Genomic DNA, 16,200 nt, shown 5'->3' with positions numbered 1-16,200 from the left:
GCCGCTGTCCAGGGTGCTGCCACCGCCTCCCCGCTTCGCTTCGCTCCGCCGCCGCGCCCGCTGCGCGCCCGGGCCGCTCCTCGCCCCGGCCCCCCGCGCTGTCACGTGCCGCGGCCGCGCAGCTCCGCGTCTCCCCCTCCTCCGGGGCAGCCCCGACCCTCGCTCCGCAGCGGGGCGCGGAGGCGCCCCCCCGCCTCCAGCCCCCCCGACGGTAGGCGGCAGGCGCCTCCTGTGCCCGCCGAGGGAGAGGGCAGGAGCGAGCCGGGGAGGAGAGGCGAGCGCCCGGCGGCAGCCCGGCCGCGACAGCTCCAAGTTTCTCTCTCAGACGCGCTGTTTCCATCGCAGCCCTAAATCAAAGAGCGTCGCAATTAAAGTTACACTGTCTAAAACACAATTCTCCCGGCCTCCGCGGGTTACGCTCTTTGGCGTATTAAGTACTAGAAAGCCGAGCCCGTGATATTACATACTGTCGTTAAGCAACATCTCAAGCTTTTTGTTGTAGTTGTTTTGTTCTTCTCTCCAGGTATTAAAAACAAGCTTTTTTTATAGGTACTTACCATTGTTTCTTTGCTGTCCTGGAGACAGAAGTGGTTTAAAATCCAGTCTCTCCAACAGATGCTGGAAGGTAATGTGTCTTGTTTGAAGTCATCATGTGAGAACTTCTGCTTTGCTCAGTGGATCGCCCACCACTTGGTGTGACTTATGAATCTAATAACCCTTTGCAATATCCGCAAGCTTAAACTCTCCACCACCTTGGTGCCTACAGAAGACAGAAAGCAACTGGCAGGGAGTTTTAAAAACCTATAGATTTACGCAAACGCCTTAGCTCAGAGTCACGTTTCCCTCTGAGTTCTTACGTGATCTTAATGAATGAGAGGGGTTACCAACCAACTCAGTATAAAACGTGATCGCAGCCTCCTCCCAGGAAACCGGAGCGGGACAGTAAGTTCCCGAGGAAAGTCCTGGCCGGACGGGCGCACTATGCAGTGAGCCCTGATTCCCACCGCCCTCCTTCCACCTCCGGGCTCGCACCTGGGGCCGTGCAAGACGAGCCGGCTCTGGAGATTTACGTTCGGGACAGGTAAGTAAGCATTTGTTTTTGTTTGCTTGTTTGTTTGTTTTTAATGTCACGTTCACTGCGCTCTCACGGGAAGTGCTGCAGGGACTTGTTGCATACTAGGTCCTGCCACAAGAGGAGCATGGCACAGTTGCTAATCCAAAACCCCTGCCTTTCCGGAGCCGCAACTTCCCGGCACACTTTCCCCCACCCCCTCCCTCCACCCTCACCGGGAGGCGCATCCCGGGGGAGGGCTGCTCCGCCGGCCCCGCGCTGAGCCCCTACTGCCGACAGGGCAGAGGGGAGTGGAGCGCATCCCCGGAATTTGCCTTTGCCTTCCCCTTCTCCCCTTCTCCCTTCTCCCCTCCTCCCCTCCTCCCTCCCCTCGGGGCCCCAGCAGCTCCCTGACTCCGCCCGTGATTTCTATCGTTAATTCCGGTCTCCTTGCGTTGTGAGAACACCCGCACACCTGGGCGCAGCTGCAGTCTCTTTCCCCGAGATAGGTGGCCGAGCCCCAGTATTACTACTGCCAAGTCTCACAAAGTCCTCGTCCCCATTTTTTCTTCGTATCTCGGGTTTATTCTCAGGGACTGCCCCGCCTCCCCGGCTCAGAGAACCCCGCGGGGAAGGGGTGCAAGAAGGGATGTGGGAGATGGTGGGACGGGTTTCTTCGCCTTTGAAGGCGAATTGCAGTCAAGTGAACCTGGACTTGGCAAAATCTGTGAGTGCTGCCTCTCATAAGAAAAAGAGACCAAGACTGAGAAGCTCCTTGTCCACTCCCGTTCTCTCCTGATTGACTGTTGGAATTGCATTTACGGGTCATTTCTCTCCAGAGTGCCCGTTTCTCCCGCCCTCCGAGTCCCAGGTACCTCTGCCTGGGAGCCAAAGCAAGCAGCCTCTTCCATGACAACCATCTATGTTGATCCATGCAATAACCAGCAGATGCTGCCCTAAGACTGGTACAGCTGGTACTTTCCTGTCTTGGCTGTCCTGGGGACAAGGTGTTAGAAGAAAAGTCAAGTGGTATCCAGCAAAGCTGCCCTGAGGACAACCACTGAATCCCTTCACCTGCATCACATACTACCTGTATGCTATGTACAGGCAGAGCTTGTCAGAAAGCCTGTTGCTGATGTAACACTGCACCCGACAGATCACCCTATCACTGATAGGGTGTCACCCAAGATACATCCTTAAGTACTGATCTTCAGTTAGGAAACTGAAGTTTTCTTCCAACATTTGGAAATATTCATAGTTAGTGTTAACACTGGTCAGGAATACCAGTTTTAAGTGGTATTAAGGTTTAAAAAAAAAAAAAAGCCTAAGTGTTTCAACAAGTGGACTTGCAGTGAGTTCTGCTTTCTCCCATTCTTCTAAGCAATTTGCTCCTGCCTCTTCCTCAGGGGAATAAAATAATTTGGTAATACCTACTTTGGGTAGTAAGTTGCACAATTCATGTTTTGACTACATAAACACATATCTAAATCTTAAAGGTTTCTGACCCTGTGGAGTCCTCAGATTTGGTTTTTTTTTTTAATAGAGAGAACTTTACAAAGATGCAATATAATTTAAAACATATTTCTACATACTTATTTTATAGCTCAAGAAACATAGTCTTTCACTGAGAAAATAATTCCCTCTGTAGCACTTGTAAGAAAGTACTGTGTTGCAGCACTGTTCCTCCCCTACTTCTCATTTCATTAACTTCTAGATATCTTCATTTTCTGATGAAGGTTTCAATTGTTAGAGATGCCCAGGAGAAACCTTTGGTGGGTCATAGTATTATATTGATGTTATAATGTTAAATTTACAACAAAAAATCCTTCCACAAAAGCTTCCCAGGAGATCCACAGCTGGAAGCGGCATGGTGTAATTTCAGCCCTGTCCAGATGCATTTTCTAGAGGAAACTGATGGGGTTTGCCAGCAGTAATGAGGCAGGGTCATGCTGACAGAACCACAAGCAAAGATACTTCTTTAGAGTGCTAACTAGAAGAGCTCCTGGTCAGTATTTCTGCTTAAGAACTGGACTCCACCCACCTCACTGGGGATAGGTGACAATTGATAACCCACCTCATTCTCAACAGACCAAATTAAACACATGTTTGCTGAAGGGATAGTTTGCTTTAGATTACTTCAATGTAATTAATGGAATAAACAGGCACAGTAATCAAGGAAATGATACAAAAGTGTATGAAAAAAAAAAGGTCATTGGTAGGGTAATAGGGGATGCTATGGAGAATGGGAATTATCTGGCAGAAGACGAGTAGGAGGAGGTAGTATAAAACGATCACAGTTCTTTCCCTGTAGAGACATTCACAGGTGAGAGAACAGCCCAAGTCATTCTGATGGACCTGAGGTGAAGTCGAGACAAGAGTCAATGCACAAAAATGGTAGAGGAGATTCACTCCTTTGTCAGGGATTCCTGAAAGAAAGGCATTAGAAAGGGGATGGACTTGAATTAAACCTAAATGTCTGTTGAGTTTCTAGACATTTTCTTTCCCTGCATCTTGTTTCCAGCTATGTAGCTATGTTTTTTATCTCTAGAAGAGCTTATCCCCAGGCCATGGGAGACCCAGCCATGAAAAATCACTTGATGTGAGTCGGTGTGGAGGGTTATTTTTTCTTACTACCATAGAGGGGCACAAGTGACTCAAAGTTACTCACTTGACAAGTCATACACTTCAGTAAAAGCTGGGACTAGTGAGTAGAGTTTAGCCTATTATTTAAAACTAATAATCAGGTGGTCCATTTACAGGGTGTTGAAATAGGATAGCTGTTAGCATTTGCCAGAATGACATGGCACAGCATTTGCTGTTTGCAGGTAGTTCATACATATAAGGCAATGTACATCTCTTGTTCCAAGTCTGTATACATTGTTACCAGATGAAGTATACAGCTGCAGGACTTGACTTCAGTGGGGACTACTCATATGTAAATAGTGACATAACTGTTTAGCAGAGGAGGCCTAATTAAGTGGGAATCAGCCATACATTTTCCCTCCCTTAGACAAAACAATGTGAAGAATACTGCAGGAGCATTGCTAGAAAGTCACAGTGCCTTAAACCAACCTGTGAAACACCCAGAAATCCTATGCAAGCTGCAAGTGTTCTTTCCCTGCCTTAAAATACCTTAGAAAATGATGAGCTGTTACTGGTTGGCTTTTTCTCATAGTTGAAAGACTACCAAAATGCATGGATAGCTACTAAACATGTGCAAAAGGCATCTTCCATTCATTATGTACAGCTGCTCCTTCAGAGACCACTGAAAACCCGCCTCAGACACCAACATTAGCAATCTGAGCAGAATCAGATGATAGCAGTAGCTGTCAACTTTACAGAGATGCTTCTGAAATAAGAGCTATGTGACATCATTGCTAGTGTGAAATGGGGTTGCCAACTTCTCTCCATGCCAGCAATCTAATGGTGTGTTTGAAAGAAAGGTCCCCCAGGGTTATGGTGTGCTAGTTTTGCTGGTAACCTCCTGCTTCTTCAACAGGCGGATTTGGCACCTGCCCTGCTACTGCCTGGAGGGTAAATACCAGCCTCCCAGTACGTATTTAGGGTAGCCTCCCATCAAGTGTTGATTTTCTGTGCCTGATTTCCTCCTCCTGCAGATTAGCTTGCTCTGATATTTCCATCTTTCCCCTGATCTTCGCGCTGCAAGTGTTAGCAGTCTTTCACTCTGCCTCCTCCCTCCCTGAAAGTTTTCCTTTCTTTCTGAGCCTACTTGTCTTCAAACTGCGTATATTCCATGCTGGTAACATGCAGATGAACATCGTAGTCATGATCCCACTCAGATACTAAACAAGCCTCCCACCAATGCCTTGTCCTCCTTTAAAGTGCTGGAACATTTCAGCTTGGTTTCAATCTCCTGAAAGTACCAGGAAATCCTCTGGAGTAGACAAGCAGCAGCACATGTGCTTGTTGTGGTTGTACCTCAGAGAACAGCTTGTCACGGGCTCATCTCCAAGCACATGTTTGCAGGGAAAAGAAGGTGAGACTCCCACAGGAGAGTGGTGGTCCCATAGCCAGCATAGAGCTTAGGCTCCAACCCACCTCAGCCCACAAGAGAAGGGCTTCAGTGGCAGCATCAACAGGAGGTATTTTGCACATTGACTTCTTTTAAGATCACAAATTGTGCCAAGCTCATATTCACATTTGGTAAAACCAGGAGAGAGACCCAAGGGCATCTCAAGCTCGGTATGCTTAAGGAAACCCAGCCCTGCTACAAGTCAGGATAAATCAGGGCTTCCATCATCCAGATTTGTCTGAAGTAAATACCTTGAGACAGATGCCTTGGCCAGCATTCCTAATCTGTAGAGGTAATAGCACAGGTTACAGTGGGAGGACATGCGTCAGGGCTAATAGGGGGTCTGTCAGCATTGGGTCACCCACCAATTTGCTGATCCTGGGGAAATCCTCTACTCTGCACTTTCAGCTGTCTATAGGTACCTCCACATCCCTCTCACAGTGGAGTGGGACTGTAGCAGGGCTTCAAGAACAGGTCTGAGAGTTTTGCATTAATTATTTATTTGCCGTCAACTATGGTAAAAAAGCACTATTGTAAAAAAGTTTTGCTTAAACTGTTTTCTGTCATTTATGGAAAAGGTGTATTTCAGGAAAACTTCTAGAATTAAGGTTTTGTTTTTCTCAAACTACCACACATGCAAATGTAGTTCAGTGCTTGCATGGCACTCATTTAGGTTAGCTGGAAAAGACAGGAGATTAGATAAATGTAATGGAAACTATTGGCCCATGTAAGTTCTCCTGCCTGACCTGAGCAAAATGAGACACCGGGTATCTCTTACTAGAAGAAAACCAGAGATAGGGAGAGAAATCAGAACCTGGAGAAAAAGAAACATGACAGCTGTAATCTGTTACTATTGCAACCTGATTATAGGATTCGTTGACAAGGTGGGGGACCCTTTCTTTTGGCATTGAAGTCTACACCTTGCTTCATGTAACCACAAGAAAATATCTCCAGGCATGTCAGCCTTTAAAAGAGATTATTTCTTCAATCTTCTTTAAAAAGAGAAAACATACAATGTGACCATGAACAAAATAAGCAACAGCCCTGCCTCATCATATTTTTAAATGCTGTTATGTGCAGTCCTGAGTTAGTAAAGAAAACCAGCACTTCCAGTACAGAAATATCCTTATAAAACTATAGGGGATTAGCCTTAATTGTATTACAAGTGAAAAGTAAACACATATTTTAATTCCTTTCTAAAGTTAATGTTTACAAGAAAACTGCCTTCCAAACTATATTAATCTACTTCTCAACAGTCAAATACCCTATCAGCTTCCATGGAAGCTTGCAGTAACAGCTTGATGTTTGAACCTTGTGGAGCATGATAGAAACATGTTATTGTTAAGAACAAAATATCTGTTGGAGAAATTATACACTGACTTAGCAGAGAGCAAGAGGAACTGGAGGCATATCATATAAGGATTATTAAGAGATGCTGGCAAGCTCTGAGTAAGAGTGACCCTTGACTTTGTCTCTGCATTCATATGATGAACTCTTTCAAATATAACTGCGTTTTCTGCAAGGCACCTGTGTAAAAGAGGAAGAAGGTGAGATGACAACAGAAGAAGAGAGGAACAGGGAAATAGTGATATAGGGTAAAAATGCTGAAGGAGAGTAGAAATACAGAGAAACTCTTATAAGGCTACCACTGAACTGAAGGCATTTAGTAAAATAATAACCTCCATCCAGGCTCTTGCAACAAGTTAGCTAAAAACACCTCCGTACCAGTTATGTATGAAATTATCCTGTCTATTTTTATCCTGTCATTTTCCGACTAAAATGACAAATTCTCCCCTGAGACAGTATTCACAACAACCAGGAAATAGTGCTAATGTTGACCTAAATAAATAAAGCTGCTCCTATGTAAGAATTCCTGCAAGGATCCTTTAAAACAAGATACTTTAAAAACATTTGCTGCAAAATGCATATGAAATCCTGGGGGACAAACGGCCTGCTAGACACTATGGTCTCACCATCCCAGTTTGGCAAACAAGGTTGAGAGCTTTATAAACACACTGCTGAAGAAAACAAGGGTACTTAGGGTAAGACTTCGGATGCCGAAACACAAGGTGCTGGTACACCTTTCAGTTAGGGCACAAATAAATCTTCATAGAAAAAGGTATTATTTTGTGGAGCTGTACACGTGTTTTTGAGCTAAGGTGCACATGAAGTTTCAACTATGTCTTATGACAATTTGCATGATGCTTTCTGTCTCAGGTGGTGCTATTACTCCATCTTAACTTTTTGATAGGGTTATTTATTGCTGTTAAAGAGAGCAATTACACACTTAAGCAAACAGATCTCTTTACATGCACTGTTTATTGAGATGAATTAGATCTATTGTCCTTATTCAATCTGCAGCTGTAGAGCTAAGATCCATTTCCAAAACCAAGCTTCGCAAAGATAGGGGCAAGTGTAGGTGAAAATTTTGTGGAGGTTTGCTTAGGATTTTGTGGAAAACTCATCAAATGCAGCAGTGTTAGAGGTTGTTGGTAAAAATATTGCTACTCCTGCTTCGTATTTGCATCACAGGTTTGAAGACGTCTTTTCCATTTGCAGCCCACATACCGCTGCAGCATCCTTTCCTTTGCTCTACCTGATAACCTGTCAAAAAGGTGGGCCATTCGAAAAACCTCCACTACATAGCAATTAGCAGGTCTTCTGTTCTAGCAGAGATGAAAAAACTGACTTTTTTTTCCCCAAGACCTGAAGTTAGAATGGCAAAAAGGGGCCATTATTTTCATTCAGTCCCCCTTGTAATGCTGCCCATCTGCCTTAAAGAAGTTCTGCATGTGCTCTATGAGTCAGTACCTTTCTTAACTGCAACGCATATATGGAGACTTTGGATGCACAGATGTCATTATGAATTAATCCACTTCAGCCAACAAAGGCCTTTCTACCTTTCCCACCTCCACTGGAATTGAACTAGATATAATCTATACATTTTCTATTCCACTTTCATTTCTGATGTGCTCTCCTGTTCTAACTACTTCTCATAGGAGCCAAAGTAACTTTTGTTTTTGACTTGGGGAACTTTGAATAAATATATCTAGAAGTGTTCCTAATGCTGAACAGCACACAAATTGCATGATTACTTTTAGTGTCTCTTATTGAACTGAAAATATTTTAATAACCTGAAAGATTCTTCAGTGAACCATGCTGGATCTGTGCAATTTATAGCATATTTAAATATTTCTACATTGGTACCCAAGATTGAATTCCAATATTTCTCTTTTGTATCTCTGTGCATTTTAATACACTTCTGGGAACACTTACCTTTTATGATGAAACCAATATTTTCTAACATAAAGTGGTGATTTCAGCTTAAGTGGAACCATATGTATCTTAGGGCAAAGGCTTTTGGTTCTAAATAACTGGTTAATGTTAAGCATCTTTCACAATGAAAATGTCACAAACTACCATATACTAACTTTCTTAAAGAAACAAAGATAAAACACAGAAGAGTAGAGGTTCTATAGTTAAGGATAAATACTTTGAGGCATAACTACAAATCAAGATTTTTTTTCAGTGAAAGTGGTATAACTACAGAGTTATGGGGGAAACACAAACCAAGTCTGCTTGATTTTATGAGCCTGTCTCTCTTGGTATGAATTAGATGATGTCCTATTTTAGTTTACCAGTCTGATAAATGGTGGGTAATAACACCACTAAACATAATTCTCCAAAACTATGCATATAACTTATTCCTGAATCTGTACAGCATATATCCCTTATCAGTAGCAGCACCACATTTGATTATTTTGTTTCAGGCACAGATCTCAAATCTCTGAGAAACTTTGAGGGACATTTTTGTGTCCATTTTACAAAAAGACAAACTGAGGCAGAGACCATTTAAACTGCCAGTAAATGACTCTGATAGTGCAGCTTGGTCCCTAAGCAGTTTACCCACAATAATAATGCCGGTCAAGATTTGGCAGTCCCAACACTTTTTTCTAAGAAATATATAATGACTCTTCTCCTGTGCCTGCTGAGTATATTACTTTGACACTGGGAAAAGATCCATGTAAAAATATTTGTATCATAATATCAAGGATATGCCATATCATTCATATGGCCTAACAGCAAAACACTGGCGAGGAGTAATTATTAATTTGTGGTAAAATTACTTCGGTTTTTTGAAGTGCACATAAATTAGAAGAAAAGGCAGAGAACTTGAGAGAACAGTGAGGGAACAGCAATCAGATTTTCCATCTCTTATGCCTTCTCAGACTCACACTGTCTATCCTAAATGTTAAGGATCACCTGTGGGTCACAACATGTTTCTTGTGCATTTACTACATGGCCTGCACCCTGGGGTAGTGAATTTGGAAGTTTTATGGAGGAGCTGTGAAATCGTAGAACAGAATCCTAGAATTGTTTGGGTTGGGAAAGACCTTTAGGGTCATTGAGTCCAACTGTTAACCCAGCACTGCCAAGCCCACCACTAAACCATGTCTCCAAGTGCCACATCTACATGTCTTTTAAACACCTGCAAGGTTGCTAACTCAACCACCTCCCTGGGCAGCCTGTTCCAAGCTGTGACAACCCTTTCCATGAAAAAGTTTTTCCTAAAATCCCATCTAAACCTCCTCTGGTACAACCCAGGGCCATTTCCTCTTGTCCTATTGCTTGTTACCTAGGAGAAGAGACCCATCTCCACCTTGCCACAACCTCCTTTCAGGTAGTTGTAGAGAGCCTTAAAGTTTCCCCTGAGACTCCTCTCCTCCAGGCTGAGCTCCCCAAATCTCTTTCAGTCACTCCTCCTAGGACTTGTGCTCTAGACCCTTCCTCAGCTCTGTTGACCTTCTCTGAATGTGCTTCAGCACCTCAGTGTCTTGTGATGGGCCCAGAAGTCAACACATAATTTGATGTGTGACCTCACCAGTGCCAAGTACAGGGGGACAATCACTGCCCTGATCCTCCTGGCCACACTATTTCTGGTACAGGCCAGGATGCCATTGGCCTTTTTGCCCACCTGGGCACAGCTGGCTCACGTTCAGCTGCTGTTGACCAGGAACCCCGGGTCCTTTTCCACTGGGCAGCTTTCCAGACAGTCTGACTCCAGCCTGCAGCACTGCGTGGGATTGTCATGACCCAAGTGCAGGATCCAGCACTTACACCTTGTTGACCCTCATACAGCTGGGCTCAGCCCATTGATCCAGCCTGTCCATATCCCTCTGCAGAATCTTCCTACCCTCCAGCAGATCAACACTCCCACCCAACTTGGTGTTGTCTGCAAATTCAGTGAGGGTACCCTTGATCCTCTTGTCCAGATCATCAATAAAGACATTAAACAGAACTGGCCCTGGAGAACATGACTTGTTACCAGCTGCCAGCTGGATGTAACTTCATTCACCATCATTCTTTGGCCTCAGCTGTCCAGTCAGTTTTTACCAAGCAGAGAGTGTATTCATCCAGACCGTGAGCAGGCAGCTCCTCCAGGTGTCAAAGGCTTTACTAAGGTCCAGGCAAACAATATCCACAGCTTTTCCCTAATCCACTAAATGCATCACCTTGTCATAGGTTAGACCTGTAGACCACGTTAGGCAGATGGTCTGGGAGCACATGGTCATGGAGACAGGATGTTGTTGCTTGTGAGCCAACAGCAGTTGTGCTCCTCACCTGGTGCCTTCTTTCCATTCGTGGCTGGGTATCCTTCTGAGCCCTACCTTGCCTCAGAGCTACAGGAGCCTAGTAGCAAGATGAGCACAGGGCTCATCCCCCAAGTGCCTATGGAGCTGGGTGCTGCTGTGCTGGGTGGCTGGAAGCATACATGCCTGGGCAGGTGCTGGCAGCAAGCCTCAACTGTGAAGCCCTGCAATGCTGGGGGCCTTCCATGCCACAGCAGCCATCCCATGCTGTGCCACCAGCCTGCTCTCTTTAATCAGGCTTTTTATCAATCAGCACTTGGGTCAAAGCACAGGTCTGAAGAGCAGATAATGCATGCTAATGTTTTCTGATCTTTTATGGGTGAATCATTTTCTGGGCAGCCTGCCTTCCATGAAGAGGAGAAGGCAACCCAGATACTACCAGGGAAGGAAGGTGGGCAGATTCAGATAACTAAAATAAATATAATTCCAGATTATTTGTTGGGGTAACTCAAGATGTCTATCGTTATTAATAATTGGAGGTCTGTGCAGTTACGTGAGAAAAAAATGAAACTTGGCCTAAGGTTCCTCTGGCTTTCAGTGGGTTTGATTTTTGGCTTAAATATGCAGTTCCTGTGAAATTGCTGTCTCTCATAATCTCATATTTATCTTTTTTCTTGTATTTCTCACAAGTCTTTTGACATTCCTTGCTCAGGAGTAATCCCCACTAAACCTGAATTATGTGGCAATACTTCGAAGGAAAAAAAAAAGTGACAAAAATCTAGGAGATAAACCATAAGGTGAAAAAGAAATTATTAATTTCAAGTAAGTAGGTAAGAAGAATGTAATGGAATACTAGTACCTCTCAATTACTTATTCAGGAGCATATAAATCACTGCATCTAAACATGACACTTTCCTGTACTACCAAGTCTCTCTAAAAAAATATATTTTGGTTATTAGTCTAAAGAGCATTCTTAGAGAGTAGAGCAACATAAGCCAAAACAATAGCAAAATGAAATGATTCCAACAAAAATTATATAGTTAATTAACAACATAAAAAGCTTTGAATGTAATTTGAAAAGCGCAGCCCAGATTCTTAGTTGCTTAAATTGAAATAGCACCATGGCTTTGCGGAGCTCATCCACCTTGCACAAAGCATCTTGCAACCTTGGATCTGTCTGATGTACCTTGGGCCTCTTAAAGAAACAAGTCAAGAAGAAAACCAAACAAAAACTGTTCAAATCACTCCAATGATGGTTTGACTATATTGGTTACTAAATGAAGCTAATTAAAAACTTTCCCACCTAATTCTTTATTATGATAAAGACTTTTTATTTTGAAAACTGATTAGTAGAGCTTATTCTCTGTCATTTATATTTACTAATATAAATAGGCAAAAAGTGCTGATAAATAACTCACAGGCTCTGAAATTCATCAGTATGGTGAGGCCAGTGTTCACAGTTGTGTGAAGTAAATAAGTACAGTGTGCTCTGCTGTCAACATTGCCCATTCTTACAGGTGCCATCTTATAAATTTGATGTCTTTAGTTATTCTTTCCATTGCAGCTACATTGGCACCACCTGAAATAACTGTTCCTGATGTCAGAGCACACACTAAGCCCTGGGAGGTTGTCCTGTGTTTTATGGAGGGTGGTAGGAAATTGGCTCTTCCTGGACCAGCCAGAGATACTGTTGACAGACTGCAGGCTCTCTCTAGCAGATTCTCTGGAGGAAATAGGGTAGGATTGGAGCACGTGGAGCCAGAAGGGATTAGGTACAGGTGACACCCTCCCTGCAAGTTTGTGTCTGGAAGGCAGGAAATGCAGATAGGCAAGGACGTGTGTTTGTTGGGGGTCAGCAGGCAGGGCATGATCCCCCTTCACCACTGCACATGCCTATCAGTGCCCAGGATGCCAGGCAGAGGAGTGGATGGGCTAACATCTGCAGAAGTGGCAGAAGGGCTCTGACAAATGAAAAGGCTGAGGACTGTGGCTGTGTAAAGGAGTGTCATATCCCAGAGTGAAAGGTTGGGCATCATATCGACCATACTGCTTCCCAATCTTTTTTGTACGCATATGCATAGATGAGTAATGTAAAATTTACATGCACTTCTATGTTTTTTACATGCAGACCAAGACTGACTAGAAACCAGAATAGAAATATGGCAAGTTAGAGAATAAAAATTAGACTTTGGAGAATGACTGACAGCAATGGCACAAGAAATGGTCCTCCTCAGCTCCTGATGCCCTGTAGGTTGAAAAGAGCTATCTGAAGACTTTTCCCTGGAGGTACACTAAAGGACCACTGCCAGCATGGGTGCTGCAGTGAAACCATGTTATTTGTATGAGATAGGGTGAAAAACAGTCAGGAGGACTCCATGTCTCAGCCATTCTCTCCTACAGATGTGACCTTTTCACATGCAAAGCTCTTGGTTTACAGGCATAAGTGAGATTATGAGAGCAAGATCTGAAATGCTCAGTATTTTTCCTCAGTATTATCAAAAGCAAAGCAACTTCAAAAACCAAAGTTGGAAAAATAATTTTAATCCATTATCATTATTTCCTACACATAAATTATGGCTAGATTGGTAAAAACATTCTTACTTATCCACTCTCCCATATAATGCATAGTTCAAGGGCCAACTGCTAAGAAGTGCCAGTACTTCTCCAAATAAATTTAGAGCAGTTCAGGGTGTAAAAACCGTTGTAGCTATGCAATCTCAGACTCCATTACCTTCCCCTCCTAGACATCCATGGTCTATAGAGGATACAGGTATTGGTGAGACTGGCAGGAGCATGCCATGTGAGGCTGGATACCCCAGGAAAACTCTAACCCCAACCTACTTCACAGTTCCTCATACCCTCCTGGACAAGCAACCTGATCCCTCCTCTGAGAAGGCACCGAGAGCCATGTGAGCTCCTTACCTCCTGGAGATATTGGGAGGATGTAATCTTCTGTCAGCAGGGCACACAGGTCCTGCCACCATGGAGATTCACTGGTCAGACACACCAGTGAACGGAGCAACAAATTTGTACAGATGTAAGGTGCTGGTTGTGTAACAGCCCAGGTGATTTACATTTTCTATCTGCAGATAGGGCTGAGACATGTTGCCTGCAGTATGTTTGCACGCTCATACATGTACACCCAGAGGGAGAGTAAAGTGGAGCCCTTGGAGCTCAGTCAAGGGAGTGATTCAGAGGCAGAGCAGCACATGTGGGATGAGTAGTTGCTAGACAGGTACTTGTTGGGTGGGCTTGGGCAAATTAAGCTGATTGGAGAAAGGAATCAAAGACTCAAGAGTGAGAAGAGAACAAAAATGCAAGTAAAAATTCAGTATCCATTAACTTGATGTGTAGTTTTATGGCAGTTTACAGACCTGTGCATGAGAACAAAGTGGAAAGCATCTATTTTTATGTTGTTGAGGGATGCTGAGCTGAAGATGAGACTTAGTTCATGAAACACAGTTTGGCTTTTAATCTTAATCCACCTCCTGTTACACACTCCTCTGTTCAAAACACCCCACATCTTCATAACATTCCTTGCATGCAGGGTAGTCTTGTTTTGTTACAGGACTGGGGTCAGGGAGTAAATTGGTTTCTGATGCTTGGAACAGCTTTGTAAATGAATGATGAATGAAGATGCAGGCAAACTGCATATAGGGAAGAGAATGCTGTGGAAAAAACCCCAAGAGTATCTAAATTACTTACACAGAAGACACTAGTAATTTGTGTGCTTGTTATTAGGTATCAATGGCATCTCTCTCCCTGCTGCACCGAAACATGCTTTATGTGCACAAATAAAGGAAACTGCCATCCACTCCAGTGTTTCTGTTAGTTGCAGAGAACCCCCATATTTAATTTTCAATCTTAAAAGGAAATTAGAAATCTGGAGCTCTAGAAATCATTGCTGTTTCCTTTCAGAGCAATTCTACATGTTTGACATCTTATCTGTTGTTTATGTCAGGCAAACAGAGACTGGACAACACAGAGTGGGCTGAAGCAGTAAGATGATGAGTGAATACCTATGAGCCTTGGTGATTCATCGCTCCAAGGAGCTCTTGCTTTAATCACAGAGGGCTACCAGATGAGGTAAACCATGAGGATTTATGACTTTGGGGCAGAATGACAGCTGTCCTAGGCATTTCAACCCAAAACTACAAATCAATGCGTTTATTAGAAAGTGATGGCATTAATGCTGAAGGATTGAGCAGCAGCCAAACATTCTCCAGGACAAAACTTCCATGTGAAAGAGCAACACCGTTTGACCCATGGAAAAAATCAATCTGAAATGAAAGCTTTTCAATGGCTGAAGGATCCACCTGTAGTATTCTCTCTAGCTAAGGTAGTCTTGCCTTTCTTACTGTTGGTCTGCCTGTTTTGTTAGAGACACAAAGAAGCATAAAGTTTAGTGCTAGGACCTTGTAAGCAGCAGTTAACCATGGAGCATCGCTCAGCCCTGCCAGCATCCCTCCATGGCCACTGCACTTAACTGCTCCACTTTCACAGAGACCTTTTTATCCCACTCTGCTGTTTTAGATGATGTCTATATCATGTTTTACGTAAGACTGATGCTCCCTTCACAGCTGCACTTCTCTACCACAACGAGATATGTCCTGTCTGCAAGCAGCAATCGCTACAGGTCATGGAAAAATGAAAGCTCCCCTTAAAACTTGTGGCTGGATTGTATAGCTAGAAATTAGGAGAGCTGGGCTCTATCATCCCTTACAACACTCACATGTGCAGGTGAATAATTTTGTTATCTATGTGACTTGGTTTCTCCATCTCTGAAATGGAAAACCTGCCTTTCTGGAGGGATTTTTCCCAAAAATGGATTTGAGTCTTTCAGTCAGCAGGAGACATAAAAGTACAAGTATGGGTAGCAGTCATAGCCTGATTACACCCAGAAATAAAGAGAATGAACTAAAGGACGTACATAGCAAATTCCTTCATATGCCTCCTACTGCACAGCCTTCTACCTAAACCAAGAAATGCATTTTATTTTAGCAGAGGGACCTGCCCTGGATAGAGCAGGGAGGTACAGGGGAACCTTATGCAGAGCCTTCTCCTGGACTGACCCACTCCAGTAAAGGTGATACCTGATTTCTAGCCTCAAAGAAATTTCCACAGGAATCATGTCCCCTTTCCAGTCCTATTTTAATCACTTAAAACTGGGAGACTTTCCTGCTTGCAAACACTTAAAGATCAAGCCCATACCTGCTGTGAGGACTGAGCCACGCAGTTGCTGAGGTGGCCATCAGAGCTCCATCAGGGTAGTTTAGGGCTGGTTGATCTGTCTGTTTGATTTCAGTTTTCAGTAGCTGTGAAAAACAGCACAAACAATCAAAAGGGGGGGGGGAGGGGGCAGAGAAAAGACCTAAAATACTTGCTTTCCAACTGTACTTGTTTTCCTGCAGAGTTATTTGTAGAAAGCAAAGTCAAGAGCAATTGTGTTCACAAGCCAATAACCATTTTGCCATCATGAATCTGTGGAGCTGAGAGCTGATAACAGGATAATGGTCACCTAGTAC

At 43.6% G+C, this 16,200-nt stretch overlaps 1 protein-coding gene and 1 long non-coding RNA gene across 3 annotated transcripts in view; one reads left to right on the top strand and one right to left on the bottom strand.

Annotated features, from left to right (window-relative positions):
• BDNF (brain derived neurotrophic factor) overlaps positions 1–867 on the bottom strand; it is a 40,420-nt gene extending 39,553 nt beyond the window's left edge. The window contains exon 1 of the mRNA XM_032112643.1: positions 558–867. Within this exon, the coding sequence (XP_031968534.1) occupies positions 558–560 (3 nt within the window). The 5' untranslated portion in view covers positions 561–867. The remainder of the gene's footprint in view (positions 1–557) is intronic.
• Positions 868–897: 30 nt separating this feature from the next.
• Positions 898–16,200, top strand: part of LOC116445723 — a 35,069-nt gene continuing 19,766 nt past the window's right edge. For both annotated transcript variants that reach the window (XR_004240865.1, XR_004240864.1), the window contains exon 1: positions 898–1,081. This is a non-coding gene — a long non-coding RNA (uncharacterized LOC116445723). The remainder of the gene's footprint in view (positions 1,082–16,200) is intronic.

Source organism: Corvus moneduloides, chromosome 6, assembly GCF_009650955.1.
Source record: "Corvus moneduloides isolate bCorMon1 chromosome 6, bCorMon1.pri, whole genome shotgun sequence".
In the NCBI taxonomy this organism is placed as follows: domain Eukaryota; kingdom Metazoa; phylum Chordata; class Aves; order Passeriformes; family Corvidae; genus Corvus; species Corvus moneduloides.
Note: the sequence above shows the minus strand (reverse complement) of the source record. Positions and strands in the feature narration are given on the sequence as shown.